The following is a 19,684-nucleotide window of genomic DNA, read 5'->3' on the forward strand; positions in this document are numbered from 1 at the left end:
GTCTCGTTTCCTTTTCTCATAGCCTGCTATGATTCCCCATTCTGTTTTCCCAACGGGAGAAGCTAAAGAGGTGAGATTCAATAAATCCAAAACAGTAATATAATTTCTGGTTTTCTAAACATCACTGTGTAAACATCTTTACACAAAGGGCTGGCAAGGTATGTCACCTGCTCGGAGCCCCGGTCCCCTCCATGGCTGCTGTTCCCACTAATAAGTAGCCAGGGTGGACGTCCCAGGTGACTTGCTACCCACATGCCGTCTGCCAGATGGCTCAGTCCTTCTCTGGAAGGATCCGTTAGAAACCACTTCCTTCTACCAGCCCAGACCTGCTCCTCGTGGCTTCTGCCTGATGCTCTGTGTTTCAAGCCTGTGATCAAGTGGCATCCCTTTGCCCCTGCCAGCCTCTCACCCAAGCACTGCACTCGTGGTACACACTCATGGCGGTGGCAGCCCCAGACCAGCTTAGCTCTAGGAATGAGGCGGCTCCCCAGAGAGGACCCATGGGCTCCTAAAGGCCATGTCGCAAACAACTTGCCCGTTGCAACCACATGAGGCGCTTCTGCTTGGAATCCACAACATCTCTGTATATTCTGAGAATAGGTTCCTTTTCCAGGAGGGCTTTCACCAAGGACCCAATGGAAAACCACATCACAGAGCGCAAAATCTGCACGACACTGGGTTGGAGCAGCTGGGAAGGCACCATCTACCTGGGCAGCCCCTTTTGCCCGGAGTACTTCTTCAACGTGAGTACAGACACACTGTTTAGCCGCACAGGGTGGCTCAGGATGGAAAATGAACAGAAAAGCTTACCTCTCCTTGGAAGCTCTTCAGCAGCGGTGCTACCTGCTTGCGCAAATCCTGGAGCAGGAGACAGAGGTCAGGAAGCAGCCATTTGAGAAGGAGAAAAAAGGGAAACGTCGGTTAAGGCCTCCTAAAAAACAGCGTGGCAGTCAATGCTGATTATCTATCTATCATTCTCTAAAGCAAGCCTGGGACCTCGCCCGTTCCTGCACTCCTAAAACACAATTAAGGCCAACTGTCACTCCAGGATTTAAACTTTTTTAAGAATACAATGAGGTGGTCCGTTTTTACTGTGGTCGTTGTTTGAGACAGTCTCATTCTGTCCACCAGGCTGAAGGGCAGTGGTACAATCCTGGCTCACTGCAACCTCCGCCTCCCGGACTGGAGTCAAACTTCCATCTCAGGCTCCTAAGTAGCTGAGACTACAGGCGTATGACACCACGCTTGGCTAATTTTTGTATTTTTTTTTTTTTGTAGAAATGGGTTTCATCATGTTGCCCAGGCTGGGGTCAAACTCCTGGGCTTAAGAGATCCGTCCACCTTAGCATCCCAAAGTGCTAGGATTACAGGCGTGAGCCACCCCACCCGGCCTACAATGATATTTTATTTCTACTAAGTCCTGGTCACATACACCTCATTTTCGACGTGCTACAAACTAAAGCTTTTGCTGTTAGTCTAAATGAGATAATTTGCTTAGAATAAAATAGACTAGAATGGGGGTTTGACTGCTGTTCCCATCTGAAATTGACCTGGGCCACTGCACTGCATTATAGCTGCTTTTTTTCTGAGGTGGAGTCTCACTCTGTCACCCAGGTTGGAGTGCAGTGGTGTGATCTCAGCTCACTGCAACCTCTGCCTCCTGGGTTCGAGTGATTCTCTCACCTCAGCCTCCCAAGTAGCTGGAATTACAGGCGCCTGCCACCACACCCTGCTAATTTTTGTATTTTTGTAGAGATGAGGTTTCTCCATGTTGACCAGGCTGGCATCAAACTCCTGATCTCAGGTGATCTGCCTGCCTTGGCCTCCCAAAGTGCTGGGATTACAGGCATAAGCCACTGCGCCCTGCTGTAGCTGCCATTTCAATGCACTGTTAGTGGAAGATACAGCCTGTTTTGAATCCACGTCTGACAGAGTCACAATAAATTTTATCCCAAGCCACCAGTGCTCATTTTGAAACACCAGAACATCCAATAGGTGCATGTATATGATCTCATTCAGAGCATTTTATTTAAAATGAAGTAACTGAGAAAGTGCTTCAAATACTTTGTAAAGACTTATCTAAGATAATACTGTATTTACTGAAAGTTTAGGCATTGAAACTTTTTTTGTTTTTAGATGGAGTCTCGCTCTGTTGCCCAGGCTGGAGTGCAGTGGTGTGATCTTGGCTCACTGCAACCTCCGCTTCCTGGATTCAAGTGATTCTCCTGCCTCAGCCTCCCGAGTAGCTGGGACTACAGGTCCCTACCACCACACCCAGCTAATTTTTGTATTTTTAGTAGAGACAGGGTTTTACCATGTTGGCAAGGCTGGTCTCGAACTCCTGACCTCAGGTGATCCACCGCCTCAGCCTCCCAAAGTGCTGGGACTACAGTTGTGAGCCATTGTGCCCAGCCCACATTTTGGTTCATGAGGCCTTCTGAGAATCTGAGGAAAGCTACTGACCTTGCCCTCAGAAATAAAACTGCGAATTATTTTATCAGAGTCTTCCTAAGTAAGACCTATCTCGAGACCCCAGGTAAGGAAGTCTTATTTTCTATCAACACATATAGCCATATGCGGTTTACATTTAAATATAGCTTAATTAAAATTAAATTCAGTTTCTCAGTTACCCTAGCCACATTTCAAGGATTTGGAAGCCACTTGGAGCTGATGGCTACTGCTTCAAACCATGCAGATACAGAACTTCCATCATCGCACAGGGACGGACAGGACAGGCCTGTACCACAAGCTTTTGTTTTTTTGAGGCAGGATCTTGCCCTGTCACCCAGGTTGGAATGCAGCGGTGTGATCAGAGCTCACTGCGGCCTCAACCTCCTGGATCCAAGTGATCCTCCTGCCTCAGGCTCCTGAGTAGCTGGAACTATAGGCACACACCATCATGCCTTGCTAATCTTCTTATTTTTTTTGTGGAGACAAGTGTTTTGCTGTGTTGCCCAGGCTGGTCTTGAACTCCTGGACTCAAGCGATCTACCTGTCTTGACCTCCCAAAGTGCTGGGATTACAAGTGTGAGCTGCCGTGCCTGGCCACTGTATCACAAGTTTTTTGACAAATATCATCAGCCCACATTATTTTGTATTGTGATCCTATAGAAACATTTGGTCAAGGAGCTTATAATTTCCCTTTTAACTATATACTGCTCTAAAGGATGCATTTCTAAACATGCTACTATTATTTCTTCAGAGAAATCAATCCTGTTTCTTCTTCCACGAGATGATTTTCTGTATTTTTATACCAAGTTCAAGGATCAAAAAAAAAAAAAAAAAATCAGATTCTTTACTAATCTATTTTTTTTCTCTCCCCCCCCTTTCTCTCTCTCTCTTTCTTTCTTTCTTTTTTCCTGAGACAGGGTCTCTGTCATCCAGACTGGAGTGCAGTGATATGATCTCGGCTCACTGTAACCTCCACCTCCCAGGTTCAAGGGATCCTTCACCTCAACCCCCAAGGTAGCTGGGACTAGAGGCATGCGCTACCACACCCAGCTAGTTTGTGTATTTTTTGTACTAACTGGGTTTCACCATGTTGCCCAGGCTGGTCTCAAACTCCCAGGCTCACACGACATGGCCGCCTTGGCCTCCCAAAGTGCTTTGGATTACAGGCGTGAGCCACCATGCCCGGCCACCAATCTCTTTCGTATAAATGAGGCTATCTGTGGTCAGCACCGTAAAGTCCTCCAGAGGCAACCACATCCTAATAGCTGGCACCTGCGAATACGTTAGATTGCAATGGCAAAAGGGGCTTCTGCAGATGGGATTATGTTAGGGATCATGAGTCAGGAGATGATCTGGGATTATCCAGGTGGGCCTGATGTAATCCCAGTGGTCCTTGGAAGAGAGAGGCAGGAGGCTCAGAGGACCGACACAGAGGTTAGAATGCTATAGGAACGCAGGCAGCCCGAGAAGCTGGAAACTGCCAGGAAACTGATTCTCCGCCAGAGCTTCTAACAGGAACACAACTCTGGCTGACACATTGATTCCAGCCTGGGAAATCCCATTTTGGACTCCTGAACTCCAGCACTGTCAGACAATAAATTTCTGTTGTTTGAAGCCACTTGGCATATGGTGGGTTGCGACAGCAGCAACAGGAAGCTAACACACCACCGCATTTCACCCATTGCGCTTTTCAGAAATGTAGACGGCAAAACAGAACACAAAGTGAAACAAGGGAAAACAGAGTGGATGGGGTAAAGACTGATGGAAGAAAGATTACTGTGTGATCCTAGCAGGGCCCAGGGAAAACTACCACGGGGCCTGGCACATAGCGGGGACTCGGAAAGGCATGGAATGGGTGCCGAGGGAATGAATGAAAGGACAGATATGGACAGGCTTGGTGGTTTACGCCTGTAATCCTAGCACTTTGGAAGGCCGAGGCAAGTGGATCACCTGAGGTCAGGAGTTCATGACCAGCCTGGCCAGCATGGCAAAGCTCCATCTCTACTAAAAATACGAAAGTTAGCTGGGTGTGGTGATGCATGACTGTAGTCCTGGTCTTACTCAGGAGGCTGAGGTGGGAGGATCACTTAAATCTCAGAGGCAGAGGTTGCAGTGAGCTGAGATTGTACCACTGCCCTCTAGCCTGGGTGACAGAGTGAGACTCTGGCTCAAAAAAAAAAGGCTTAACAAGGGTCCAGATTCAGAGGGGAAAGAGACAAGGCAGATGAGGTGATGGAATGAGAAAGCTGGTGGGGCTGAGAGATGTGAGATCACAGTGGAGAAATGGAAGCGGGCAGAGCTTGATGGAGGAGGGCAGGGGGCTGGGGTGCAGGGGCCACGCTAAGCCCTGAACGGCAATGCACCTTACCAGGTCTGCCTCCCCGGGTTGCTCCCAACCCTGCCAACCTGGCACAGGGCCAGCCTCACACAATCACCAGCTCTGAGAAGTAAAGGAGATGATATGATTATTTCTATATTGTATTGCAGCATTCCGGAGAGGCAGAAGCAGAAGGGCTATGCCTTTTATAATGTCCTTAAATGAAGCACACTCCTCTCACCCCAGCCATGTAGTTTTCCCCTTTTGAGCATATTCACTCTCCTAACAGACCTACTAAAACAACCTTTTTGATATTAAAGCTGAATGTGTGTTTGTACACATACTCACGCACACACACATATTTAAAGACAGTTGAAGAGGGAAAAAACCACTATATATTCACACGTATCATACACAAACTGATATATATGTACTTCAAGCCGCCAGCCAAAAATCACTCATTCTAATTTCATCTTTGGCAGTTTGAGAAATTCCTGATCCAATTCTGCTGCCTGCAAATATTATTCAGTTTTGTGCTAAACTAAGAACACAGATACAAAGATGTTCCATTCCGGCCAGGCGCGGTGGCTCACTCCTACAATCCCAGCACGTTCGGAGGCTAAGGTGGGAGGGTTGCTTGAGCTGAGGAGTTCGAGACCAGCCTGGGTAATACAGCACCTGTAGTCCCAGCTGCTCCAGAGGCTGAGGCAGGAGAATCCCTCGGACACGGAGTGGGGGTGGGGGTTGAGGCTGCAGTGAGCCAAGATTGAGCCATTGTACTCCAGCTTGGGTGACAGAGACTATCTGAAAAAAGATGCTCAATTCTGACCCACAGGATTCTCCACTGTCAGTTAGGAAGGACAGGATATGATTGACTATCTTTCTAGAACAGCTGCTGTCTGGACGGCACCAGAAAATGCAGATTCTGCCACTTACTGGTCCTCAGGCACACCTGTGCAATCCTTCTTTGTGGTCATAAACTGGAAAAAAAAAAGTGGGGTTCAGGTCGGTCAAAACCACAGTGGAATCAATGATAATGAGGCAGTGAACACATGTTTAAAAACTTTTTTTTTTGACACGGAGTCTCACTCTGTCGCCTAGGCTGGAGTGCAGTGATGTGATCTCAGCTCACTCCAATGTCCACCTCCCAGTTTCACGCAATACTCCTGCCTCAGCCTCCCAAGTAGCTGGGATTACAGGTGCGAGCCACCCTGCCCTGCTAATTTGTGTATTTTTAGTAGAGACAGGGTTTCACCATGTTGGCCAGGCTGGTCTCGAACTCCTGACCTCAACTAATCTGCCCGCCTCAGCCTCCCAAAGTGCAGGGATTACAGGCTTGGGCCATCAAAACCGACCATGTTTTAAAACTTAATTACTTAGAGTTACACACTTAATTCAGTTACGGGTTTGTCAGAGAAGTTTCCACCTTGCTTCCATCCCATCCCGTCTATTGAGCAAAAAGCAACACACATCTTAATGCACAGAGTGATGTCCTTGAGATAGTTCCTATCAGATGTCTGTGGGCGAAAGCCAAAATAGCTCATATGTCAACCTTCTCTTCTCTGAGTACACTGCAAGTAAATAATGTTTACACAGAGATGTTTCTATGTGAAAGGATTTCCATTAGTCTCTCCTTTTTTTTTTTTTTTTTTTTTTTTGAGACAGTGTCTCGCTCTTCCATCCAGGCTGGAGTGCAGTGGCGCAATCATAGCTCACTATAGCCTTGTTCTCCCGGGCAGGCGCAATCCTCCCATCTCAGCCTCCAGAATAGCTGGGACTACAGGCATGCGCCACCATGTCCGGCTAATTGTTGCATGTTTTGTAGAGACAGGGTTTCGCCATGTTGCCCAGGCTGATCTCAAACTCTTAGGCTCAAGTGATCCACCCACCACGGCCTCCCAGAGTGCTGGGATTACAGGCGTGAGCTACTGTGGCCGGATTTCCATTATCCTCCAAACTGCTGATTCACAACTCAGTTTTTAGGTCAGAGAACCGAACACCAAAATGCTATTAAGGAATTTCCTAGGTAATGCCAATTGCTGAAGGAAACCATTCTGATGTAAAAGCAAAATAGAGACAAACAAAATGGTCACGCACTGTTCGACCGCACCTGTAATGTACGAGTGCAAATCTTGACACACATACTCCCAGGGCCCTCTCTAGAAGGCTCTGCCCACTCTTGGGGCCTCGTGCTCCCAATCCCTGTGAGCCCTCTTCTGCTCCCCACATCCCAGAGTCTTGTGCCAGGGACCCAGAGCTGGTGACACGCTGAGCTGCCTTACGGAGGTCCACCTCTGTGTGCAGGAGCGAGAGGCTCCAGGGACAGTTTATATTTGCAACAAGCAGCTCGCTGGAATCAGCACAAACACATGCACACACAGAAGGAGGCTGTGAATTACAAACACCTCTCCAGAGTTAGCAAGTCATCTCTATTTTTAAAGTATTTGGGCCAGACGTGGTGGCTCAGCCTGCAGTCCCAGCACTTTGGGAGGCCAAAGCAGGAGGCTTGCTTGAGCCTACACATTCGAGACCAGCCTGGGCAATATGGTGAAACCCCGTCTCTAAAAAAAAATACAGGCCGGGCATGGTGGGTCAAGCCTGTAATCCCAGCACTTTGGGAGGCCGAGGCGGGTGGATCACGAGTTCAAGAGATCGAGACCATCCTGGTCAACATGGTGAAACCCGGTCTCTACTAAAAATACAAAAAATTAGCTGGGCACGGTGGCGTGTGCCTGTAATCCCAGCTACTCGGGAGGCTGAGACAGGAGAATTGCCTGAACCCAGGAGGCGGAGGTTGTAGTGAGCCAAGATCGCACCATTGCACTCCAGCCTGGGTAACAAGAACGAAACTCCGTCTCAGAAAAAAAAAAAAAAAAAAAAATTAGTGGAGCATGATCTCAGCTGTAATCCCAGCACTCTGGGAGGCTGAGGTGAGCGGATCACTTAAGCCTAGAAGCCTGTGCAGGCTTGTAGTCCTATTTACTTCGGCAGCTGAGGTGGGAGCGTGGCTTGAACTTACGAGTCTGGGACTGCAGAGACCTGCGATCGTGCCACTACGCTCCAGCCTGAGGATGGAGAAACAATCCGGTAAACCAGATTTTTTTTTTTGAATTTTTGTTCACTCTACAGTAACTTGGATGCTTTTCCAGGAAATAACCCTGACTGTGTTGAAGAGGTGTCACATCTCTCGGTGGTACCCCATCCTCTACAGGGACAGCTCAGGGGTGGGAGCCTTTCTGCTTTGGTGACAATGCAGTCTTTCCAAGAGCACTGGGGTAGGGTGGGCGTAGTGAGGGGCTGAACTGGGTCACTTCTGAAAGACTTGATTCTGACTCTTGCAAGATTGTTGTCAACGGTGCTAGAGGCCCGGACCCTTAGAGGCCTGGCCCTGTGGCTCAGCCTGTTCAGTCGTCACCTTCCAGACCTGCCCCACCCACCTGGGGTAATGCTCTGCTGTCGCCTCATCTCTGGTCTGAGCTCACATTTTTCTATTTTTTTTTTTCAGACGGAGTTTCACTTGTCGCCCAAGCTGGAGTGTAGTGGTGCGATCCCAAGTAGCTGGGATCACAGGCACCTGCCACCAAGCCTGGCTAATTTTTGTATTTTTAGTAGAGACGGGGTTTCACCGCGTTGGCCAGGCTGATCTCCAACTCCACCTGCCTTGAGAGGTTCACCTGCCTGGGCCTCCCAAAGTGTGGGAATCACAGGCGTGAGCCACTGTGCCCAGCCTCAGTGTCTTCTTATAAGGTCCTGGTAGCACCAATGAGAGAATAGTAATTATTGGCAAAAGAAAAAAATGTTCTTTGTATTTATTTTCCTGGATGTCATTTAAGATAGCTGGAAGTCTCCCTTATCCGTGTATATAACAGCTCAGACCACATATAGAGTCTTTAAAACAAGACAATATAGGGCCAGGCGCGGTGGCTCACGCCTTTAATCCCAGCACTTTGGGAGGCCGAGGCGGGTAGATCACGAGGTCAAGAGATCAAGACCATCCTGGTCAACATGGTGAAACCCTGTCTCTACTAAAAATACAAAAAATTAGCTGGGCATGGTGGCGCGCGCCTGTAATCCCAGCTACTCAGGAGGCTGAGGCAGAATTGCCTGAACCCAGGAGGCGGAGGTTGCGGTGAGCCGAGATTGCGCCATTGCACTCCAGCCTGGGTAAGAAGAGCAAAACTCCGTCTCAAAACAAAACAAAACAAAACAAAAAAACAAGACAATATATACTATGTGATATACGGATTGTAGACCTCAACTTAAAATCCAGTTCAGTGAAAAATGAAGTTTCTTTAGTTCCAGGACACCGAAACTGTCACTTCCCATCTCATCTGAAGATGAACCATATGGCCATCAGTGCGGCATGGTTCCTTCGGTGGCTTTTATAGATGAACACATACTCCTTCCAGTCCTTGTGATAGAAAAGGGCAATTTTAAATGGCATTGAAACTGAAATATTAAATAAAAAATATCTTTCTATACAACAGCAGACAGTAAGTATGTCCTGGCAATTTCGCAAAGATTTCAGTTCACAGGTTTGAGAAAAATTCCATTAGCTTTAATTATTTATCAGCAGTCAATTTAGATTACTGTTCTTGACCTATTTTTACAGTGTATGGGCCACGCAGCAATGAAATAAATGAATAGTCTTTTTCTAGAATGGCTGATTTTCTGTAATAATAGAAATCTGGTTTAAAGGAGGAATGAAACCCCAAACATATAATTACCGCGATATATAGCCCGCCACGCTGCTTTTGTAGTTGGATAAAACGCACATCTTTGTGAGTTTTTTCGTTATTAAATAAGATTATCTTGAAAGGGATAAACTCACTCCTGATGTAATTTCTTCCCATTTAAATGTCTGCGCCATTTAAGACACGTTCCGGGTTCTGGCAGAAAGTCTCCAACGCTGATGCTGTGGTTTCTGCGTGGTGCGTGGTTCAACTCCACGATGGGAAGGGCTGGCTTTGGGGGACTGGAGGGGTCGGGAGCTGAGATGAGGGTGCAGGGTTTGAACATAGGGTGCCTGCTGGTAAGCAGTGAGGGGTACCCTGAAGCCACAGAGTTCCCGAGCAACAGGGAATGTTCAAGACTTGTCTGATGATGAGGCCCGGTGCAGTGGCTCACACCTGTAATCCCAGCAGTTTGGGAGGCTGAAGCAAGTGGATCGCATGAGGTCAGGAGTTCAAGACCAGCTTGGCCAACATGGTGAAACTCTGTCTCTATTAAAAATACAAAAAAAAAACCCAGCCAGGAGTGTTAGCTGGCATCTATAATCCCAGCCACTCAGGAAGCTGAGGCAGGAGAATCTCGAACCCAGGAGGTGGAGATTGCAGTGAGCCGAGATCGCGCCACTGCACTCCACTCCAGCCTTGGCAACAGAATGAGACTATGTCTCAAAAGAAAAGAAAAAAAAAGCCTTGTTTGATGATGAGAATTCGGGGGGGTGGGGTGGCGGGGCAGGGTGTTTATCTCAGTGGGAAAGCCTGAATGTGGATGGAGGAGGATAAAGGCTGAGGATGATGCAAAGGACTTGTAAGAAGGGCGGATTCGAACTCCACAGAGTCCGCAATCTGGCAGCACGCGGCCACGGCTCAGGATCATGGCAGAGGCTGGAGGCCAGTGCCACTAAGCCGGTGATCCTGCAAGTGGGGTCTGCGGACTCCTGGCTCCCCAGATCCTTTCAAGGGTGCACAAGGTCAAAACTCCTCTTGTTACCTGCCTTTTCCCGCAAGCGTACAGTGGAGTTTTCTAGATGGCTGTGATGTGTGATGACAGCTTTGCTCTGACACCGGTGGTGTCTGTGTCTGTGTGTCCTGTGCTTTGCAGACTCCTCGGCTTTATATCTAACGCAATCAGTACTGACAGATACAACACACACACGCGCGCACACACAAGCTCTCCAGAGCCCCCATTTTAAGAGACTGAAACCTTTGAGAAATGGTTGTACTAAGCCTTCTTCTGGTCTCAGAGCTGAGAATTATTCACTGTCAAGGGCAAGCCGATTGTCCTCTCTGAGATCCTGCGTGTGGCCTTGGGGGCAGCTCAGACAGGATACCCGGAGCCTCACTGGCATCTGGGGATCAGATACCCCACTCAGAGGGGTGTGCAAGTGCCAGCTCCAGTAGACTGGGTTGGCATCTGCCCTGCCTGGTCTCCAAAGCCATGTGTCCAGCACTGGCACACCTGGCACAGGGATTTCTCCTTGTGGCCAGAGGATCAGTGGTGGGAAAGGGGAGAAGCCAAACAGAGGCTCCATTGGTTAATTATCTTAAATAAGTCTGATTTGCCTCTAGGTTTGATTTAAAAATATTCTTCCAAGTCCCTTTCTGAATAACTGATCACGTCTAAACCACTGACTGGACATGGTGGCTCATACCTGTAATCCCAACATGTTGGGAGGCCCAGACAAGAGGAATGCTTGAAGCCAGGAGTTTGAGACCAGTCTGGGCAACATAGGGAGATTCCTGCTCTACATAAAATTTCTTTCTTTTTTTTTTTTTGAGACAGAGTCTCGCTCTGTTGCCAGGTGCCAGGCTAAAGTGCAGTGGCACAATCTCGGCTCACTGCAACCTCCACCTCCCAGGCTCAAGCAATTCTTCTGCCTCAGCCTCCCCACTAGCTGAAACTACAGGCGCACACCACTACACCCAGGTAATTTTTGTATTTTTAGTAGAGACGGGGTTTCACCATGTTGACCAGGATGGTCTCGATCTCTTGACCTGGTGATCCGCCCACCTCAGCTTCCCAAAGTGCTGAGATTACAGGCTTGAGCCACCACGCCCGGCCCTCTACATAAAATTTCTAAAAAAACTACAGGGGCATGGTGGCAAGCGCCTACAGTCCCAGCTACTCGGGGGCGGGTGGTGGGAGGATTGCTTGAGCCCAGGATGTTGAGGCTGCAGTGAGCTATGATCATGCCACTGCACTCCAGTCTGGGTGACAGCAAGACTTCATCTCAAAAATAAACAAATCTCTAGTTACATTTCAGAACTTTGAAAACACAGCTGTGATTTATTGATGTATCTATATTTCAACAGATTTAGAATTTGTCAAAGAGGAACCACGTGTTATACATATTATATTTTTATTTTTATTTTTTATTTGTTTGAGACGAAGTCTTGCTCTGTTGCCCAGGCTGAAGTGCAGTGGCGCGATCTCGGCTCACTGCAACCTCCGCCTCCCAGGCTCAAGCAATTCTCCTGCCTCGGCCTCCTGAGTAGCTGGGATTACAGGTGCGTGTCACCATACCTAGCTAATTTTTTTACTTTTTACTAATGATGGGGTTTCTCTATTTGGGCCAGGCTGGTTTCAAACTCCTGACCTCAAGTGATCCACCCATCTTGGCCTACCAAAGTGCTGGGATTACAGACGTGAGCCACCATGCCCAGCCCACGTATTATAATTTATTCAAAAACCATGTCAGTGATTACTACAAGAAGTGATTGAGAGAGTCACAGTCCCTACCCTCAGGGAGCTTATGTCCTAGCAAGAGTGGTGAGGTCTCAATTTCTAGGAGACACTTGAGGAGAGGTCATCCTGAGGAGACACTTGAGAACAGAATGGTCTTCCTCCATTCTATTCCTGGGGCCATGGATGGTGCCAGGCTCAGGGCAGATGCTCAGTGAATACATGCAGATGAAATAAATGAACAAAGAGATGCCCTTCCCAGACTCATCACCAAGCTAACTGCTTTCTTTCCTTGAGATGGGGTCTCACTTTGTCGCCCAGGCTGGGGTGCAGTGGCACGATCTCGGCTCACTGCAACCTCCTCCTCCCGACTTCAAGTGATTCTCTTGCCTCAGCTTCCTGAATAGCTGGGATTACAGGTGTGTGCCACCATGCCTGGCTAATTTTTGTATTTTTAGTAGAGACACGGTTTCACCATGTTGGCCAGGGTGGTCTCGAACTCCTGACCAGGTGATCTGTCTGCCTCGGCCTCCCAAAGCGCTGGGATTACAGGCGTAAGCCATTGTGCCTGGTCGAAATGGGAGATGTTTCTAGGTGAACACAATTACAGCTTTTTTCCTTTGTCTTTAAATAAATTGTATCCTTTCAGCTGGACGCAGAGGCTCATGCCTGTGCTCCCAGCACTTTGGAAGGCCAAGGTGGACGGTCACCTGAGGTCAGGAGTTCACGAACAGCCTGGCCAACATGGTGAAACCCTGCCTCTACTAAAAACAGAAAAATTAGCTGGGCGTGACAGCCTGTGCCTGTAGTCCCAGCTACTTGGGAAGCTGAGGCGGGAGAACTGGGTGAGCCTGGGAGGCAGAGGTTGCAGTGGGCAGAGATTGCGCCACTGCACTCCAGCCTGGGCAACAGAGCGAGACTTTATCTGAAAAATAAAAATAAATAAAATGAAATCAGATTTCGGGCACTCCCCTCACAGTCCCAGTTTCACTTTCTTGGCTTCTCCACCTGGATGCCTGACTTACTCATTACCTGTGTGCAGCCGGCTTATCTAAAATCAAGCGGCTGGAAAAGGATAGCCCTTTGTCTTAGCTACATAATCAGTGCATATTGTTTATTAACGTTTACTGGCTTCACAGAGCTGCTCAGAGGAATAATAAATAATGAACGATGGGTGAATCTACTTGCAGACACAAAGCTTGGTGCACATGCTTTCCGGGACACTCACTCAAACACCCAAATGGAAACCGAGGCAGGATCTTGGCAAAGCACCTGGTCACCATGTGCAGCCCGAAAGAGCTGAATGGTGACCTCACAATTTTTAGATGGCATTTTTTTTTTTGTGGTTGGGGGATACTACAGAGGCACTGACGTCGGAAATACAGCCCATAATTTCTTAATTTCTAAATGGAATTATTTATACCATACAGATAGCAACCAAGCCTAACACGCAACATAGGGGCAGCTAGGGAATTTAAACCTTTGAAACTCGATTTTATGTTTAAAGACGCTCAGAGGCTTCCCAGTGGATTATCCGAACCCAGCAAGCGAAGGGGAAACAAAAACTTCCAAGCAAAGGAAGGCTTCCTGGCCCTCCCCGACGTCAGCATCCCCAATGGCAGAGCAGCAGGCGGCTAGAAAGGGGACCCAACATCACCGCAGACAACAAAGTCCATTCAAGGGCACCAGAGAAGCAGCAACTTGGTCTCATCCAGGAAGTCCCACCCCTCGGAGACCCCTGAGGTCACTGCAAAGCGTAGAGTGTATGTAAAAAGAAGTCTAATTGATATTGATCTGTATGCCCAACTTTGCAGTTCTGAGGATGCGTGCTGCCTTAAAATGAGCACCTTTCACAGGAAATTCTGGGTGGGAAACGGTGGCTGTCGTGTGGGAGTGAGTGACGGTCCTACTGAGCGCACCTTATGTCTGGCCTTTGAGATGCCATGAATGTGGCTTCTAAAAGGTGCATCTAACAGTAACCTGCTACGAAGGCCACAGAAGCTGGTGTCTTCTGAGCCTGCTGCCCAGGAGAGTTCCAGGGACCTGATCAGAGACGGACACACTTTAGAAGCTGCTCGGCCTGAAGGACACACATGGCTCAGTACCTGTTTTGCACCCTGTCCCTGGAAATGGAGCCATAAGTTGCACCTCACTCAATCACAGATTAAAATGAAAAACAGGCTGGGCATGGTAACGAACGCCTGTAATCCCAGCACTTTGGGCGGCTGAGGTAGGAGGATTGCTTAAGCCTAGGAGTTCAAGACCAGCTTGGGCAACATGGCGAGGCCCTGTCTCTACAAAAAATACGAAAATTAGCCAGATGTGCTGGCGTGTGCCTATAGTCCCAGCTACTGGGGAGGCTGATGTGGGAGGATTGCTTGAGCCTAGGGAGGTCGAGGCTGCAGTGAGCTGAGATCTCACCACTCCATGCCAGTCTGGGAGACAGAGCAAGACCCTTTCTCAAAAAAAACAATAACACAGGCTGGGAGTGGTGGCTCATGCCTGCAATCCCAGCACTTTGGAGGCCGAGGTGGGTGGATCACCTCAGGTCAGGAGTTTGAGACCGGCCCAACCAACACAGAGAAACCCCGTCTCTACCAAAAACACAAAATTAGCCCGGTGTGGTGACACATGCCCATAATCCCAGCTACTCGGGAGGCTGAGGCAGGAGAATTGCTTGAACCCGGGAGGCTGAGGTTGCAGGGAGCCGAGATTGCACCATTGCACTCCAGCCTGGGCAACACGAGTGAAACTCCATCTCAAAAATAAATCAATAAATAAAATGAAATGAGAAGAGTTTGCGCATGAGTCAATCACTCATCAAAGCGGAGAAGCCTCGATTTCTGCAGTGACCAACGGCAGAAAAGACGCCGTGTACGTGAGCTCTGATCTATGGAAAGCCGTTGATGCTTCGAGAGTTACTATGTGTTTGGCCAATAAATGCCTTTCACATACTTCTGGAATCCCTCTAAGCAAGCTTTTCTCAGGCCTCTTCCCAAACACTGACTTTTCCACGTGGTCCTGCAACCTCCTTCTGAACACACAACATGGCTTCTGTGCAGTGAAACCATTTAGGCAAGAAATACAGCTGAACATGTTCTGTATCTCTTGGCTGGAGCTGCTGGCCTGGGAGATGAATCATAGGAGTCCATAAATGTCGGGCAAATCTGCACAGACTTCCCTTTTATTACCATATATGGCAACTGTACATCTATTTCCCTGCAGCCATCGTGACATCCGCTTCGGCGATTTCTGTACTTTATTGTCCTTCTGAAAAATTTCTCTTGATCTGCGTCTCAGCCACACAAGACAGCATGTCCAACGATGCGCTGGTGCCTTTATTTGTTTGTTTGTTTTTTTGGTAAGACGGCAGGACGTTTAAACTGGTAAGTATCTGAGGTAGATCAAAGTACCCAGCTATTTACATTCTTACTGTATCTTAGCGAACGCCACAGGGCTGTAAGGATTTCCGCAAGAATTTCACCTGAACAAGTTTTCTCCCCCAAGGGATTTGGTGTTTCTTGTCACACATTTGGGAATCAGCTCAAAAACCCTGGTTGGTGCTGATTGCTTTGATATATTCCTTAAAGGGATGAAGACTGAAAATATTTTTAGGACTCTAAAAGCTGACTTGCTGGGAAATTCCATGACTGCCTAAGATGATTTAAGAATTCTCTGGGGGAATTCATTCATTCATTCATTCATTCATTCATTCATTCAAGTTTGTACTGAAAGGCAGAGATACAAAGACAGACAGTCCCCCTGCCCCACCCTCCAGGACACAGAGTGGGCATGGTGATGTATACCTTCTGGAAGCAGCCAGGGCCATCTTTTCATGACCCCGGGCAGTACTTTCAATGAGTCCAGGAGAGCGGATGCAGGGGAAAGTATAATGATCAGTCTGTCTTCTGCTTACATTGTCATATTCCCCCATGTGACAAGTACAAAATCTTCAGCTACAACCTTTAAAAGCTACTGACGACCAGGCGTGGTGGCTCACACCTGTAATCCCAGCACTTTGGGAGGCTGAGGCGGGCAGATCACTTGAGGTCAGGAGTTCGAGACCAGCCAGGCCAACATGGTTAAACCCCATCTCTACTAAAAATACAAAAATCAGCTGGGCATGGTGGCACGTGCCTGTTGTCCCAGCTACTGGGGAGGCTGCGCAATAAGAATTGCTTGAACCTGGGAGGCAGAGGTTGCAGTGAGCTGAAATTGCACCACTGCACTCCAGCCTGGGTGACAGAGTGATACCCCATCTCTTAAAGAAAAATTCTAAATAAACAAATAAAATGTTTTTTTAAAAAAAGGAAATCCTGTGAAATCAACAATAGGGCAATCAATGTTTAAAACCTAATTTGGTGAAATTATTTTAGAATACCCTTCCAAAGAGTCCTTTCAAAGTTATTTGAAAAAAATATATAGTTTAAATTCAACTGTCAACCAGCCTGGCCAACATGGTGAAACCCAGTCTCTATAGCCTGGGTGACAAGAGTGAAACTCTGTCTCAAAATAAATAAAATAAAATATAAAAAATACATTCAAATGTCTAGGTAAGCTAATAAAAATCCTACCACCCCTGCCACCGAAAATGAGAGGGGTGTACCTCCGAGTCCTGCCCTGGCTGGGTACCAACTCCACAGGGTAGTTCCCCCATTCACAGGGAGTTAACCGAAAAAGGCGGGAACACTGGCCACGGTGGCTCACGTCTAATCCTAGTACTTGGGGAGGTCAAGATGGGCAGATCATCTGAGGTCAGGAGTTCAAGACCAGTCTGGACAACACAGTGAAACCCAATCTCTACTAAAAACACAATATCAGCCAAGCGTGGTGGTGCGCGCCTGTAATTCCAGCTACTTGAGGGGCTGGGGCAGGGTAAGGGTAATGGCTTCAACCTGGGAGGTGGAGGTTGCAGAGAGCCAAGACTGCCCCACTGCACTCCAGCATGGGCGACAGAAGGAGACACCATCTCAAAAAAAAAAAAAAAAAAAAAAAAGAAACAAAAAAGCAGAAGAGACCATGTTAGTCTCCAAAGTTCCCATCACCAGCATAAGAGCGTAGCAAAACGGAAAAGAAAGGAATTGGTTGTCTTGGGGAAAGGACTGTGGGGGCTGAGAGGCTCCTGCCGGGCAGAGAGAGGATCACAAAATCAGGACATGTCGTTCTCTGGGTGCCCGCCGCGCTCCCAGAGCTGGGCTTTGCCACAGTTTGGTGTGAGTGCTTGGAGACTCACGCCGAATCCTCGGCATGGACACACTACCAAATGATGCGTCCAGAGAGGGCTTTCTCTCAACAGAGACCTTCAATGGCAATATAATTATTCTTTGATGAAACTATATCCATGCTTTGGGCTTAGCAACAGAGCACATCTGACGTCTTTCAGCATAGTCCTCGTGCCCACCAGCAGAATTCCTTCCGTGAGTTTCCTGAATGTCTTCTGGACACCCCCTTCATCATATAAATGTGCCTTACATGCATGTGACATGTCCCTGTGCACACAGACACGCATTAAGTTATATACGCACACACACAAACAAATGAGCAGACGATGTCATCTCTACTTCCTTCCTTCCCTTTCCGGGAAGCTACAGGTGTGTATGTTACCTGTATATTGCCCGATACAAAAGAGATGCCTAATCATGAATTCCATGATACAGATTTAAGAGACGCTATGCATGGTTCAGTCACCTGGAGAATATCCCTTTCTTATGTAAGTACATATAGAAGAACTTTTTTTTTTTAAAAAAAAAGACAGAGCCTTCTTGCTCTGTAGCTCAGACTGGAGTGCAGTGGCGCAATCTCTGCTCACTCCAACTTCCGTCTCCGGGTTCAAGCCTCAGCCTTCTGAGTAGCTGGGATTATAGGCGTGCACCACCATACCCGACTAATTTTTGTATTTTTAGCAGAGATGGGGTTTCACTAACGCGGCCAGGCTGACCTTGAACTCCTGACCTCAGGTGATCTGCTCACCCCAGCCTTCCAAAGTGCTGGAATTACAGGCGTGTGCCACCACGGCCGCTGCACCTTGCTCTTTCATATCAGAGAACCTAGCACGGGCATCAGGGGAGGCAGCCCACCTCACTCTTTTTTAAGAAGTCCACTGTTCTGAGAGGTCGGAGCAACCTTTAGTTTGCAAGCTCCCCGTGTGTGCCGGAGAGGCTGTCTCTATATGTTTTAACATGTACCAACTAGAGATTAAGCTAAGTGAGGTACGCCAGTCACGAAGGCTCACTGAAATGATGCCTGCTAATCTTTTAAATGGCAAGAACGTTAGGTAGCACAAAAGGAATGTTAGTAATTCCAAAGCTTTTACCCAGCTGAGGTGGTTTAAATTTACAGGAACATGTACTAGAGATAAAGAAGTCCAAGGCGGTTGGCCAATCTCTCTGCCACCCTGTTGTGCAGAAGGACAGAAGATCCCGTAATGAGAGAGAAAGAGTAGAGGCTGGAAGAGGGGTGGGGGGCCAGGGTTTGAGACCTGGCATGGGCCTATGAACTCACAAACTGAAAGAGGCTAGGTGCAGTGGCTCATGCCTATAATCTCAGCGCTTGGGAAGGCCACGGTGGGAGGATTGCTTGAGGACAGGAGTTCGAGACCAGCCTCAGCAACATATCAAGATCCCACCTCTAAAAGAGAGGCTGGACTCCCTGGTCTGGACTGAGCCATTTCTTTGGCTTTCTTAGAAACGAGCCACTCTGCGGTCCCACGCAGCCTTCCTTTAGTGTGCATATTAGGTGCTGCGTGGCCCAGGCGAGGGGTGTCACTGGCCACCTCCGTGGAGGGATCCTAACACCATCATTCCTGCGGTCAGCGTCATGACAGCCACTGCACTGTGCTTGCTTCTAGATGCTTCTGAACAGCCCTTCAGGTATGGAATCATCCCTGTCATGTAAATAGGAAATCTGGAATTCCCAGAAGTTGTGCATTGCACCTGAGGCCATCTGGCTACATTCCAAACTCTGGGGGCGGCTGGCACCAAAGCGACTACGCCACACTGTCTTCTAAGCTGCATTTCATCTGGAACCGCCACGGCTGGTGGGCCGAGCCTCCAAATGCGGCAGTTCAGGTTAATCACGCTGACCTGCTGGAGCACGCGGGGCTGAGGGTTCCCTGTACCTCCCTTCTCTCCCCTGCCGTCTGGATCTCTGACCTCACTCCCGGTGGGCCTGAACTGCCGTGAGTGATCAAGAACCTGAGAGGCCTCTGATCTGCTCCACGCACATCTGTGCCCACCAGGAAAAACAAAAAATCCTGATAAAAGACCCGCGGTGTGAGTCAGGATTCACCACGACCATGCTGTGGTCTCGCCTCGTGAGAAGCTGTTTTGTTCATCCTAAGTACGCAGTGTGATGACTGCTATGTTCAGGCCCTACCCTGTGTCTTGCCTTAGTCGGGGTCAGGGAAGGACAGGCACCTCGTCCCCAGGCATGCGAGCCCACGGCAGGACAGGACAGGCTCGGGACTTGAGGTTTTGGGGCTCTTTTGGATGAGGCTGAACACTGGTC

General features: G+C 48.3%; 1 protein-coding gene across 8 annotated transcripts in view; it reads right to left on the bottom strand.

The window, feature by feature from the left end:
- CUX1 (cut like homeobox 1) overlaps positions 1-19,684 on the bottom strand; it is a 463,251-nt gene that overhangs the window by 251,544 nt on the left and 192,023 nt on the right. For all 8 annotated transcript variants that reach the window (XM_035280564.3, XM_035280554.3, XM_035280546.3 and 5 more), the window contains exon 3: positions 811-858. In XM_035280564.3, coding sequence (XP_035136455.2) covers positions 811-858 — 48 coding nt within the window. The remainder of the gene's footprint in view (positions 1-810; positions 859-19,684) is intronic.

Source organism: Callithrix jacchus, chromosome 2 (assembly GCF_049354715.1).
Source record: "Callithrix jacchus isolate 240 chromosome 2, calJac240_pri, whole genome shotgun sequence".
Taxonomy (NCBI): Eukaryota; Metazoa; Chordata; class Mammalia; order Primates; family Cebidae; genus Callithrix; species Callithrix jacchus.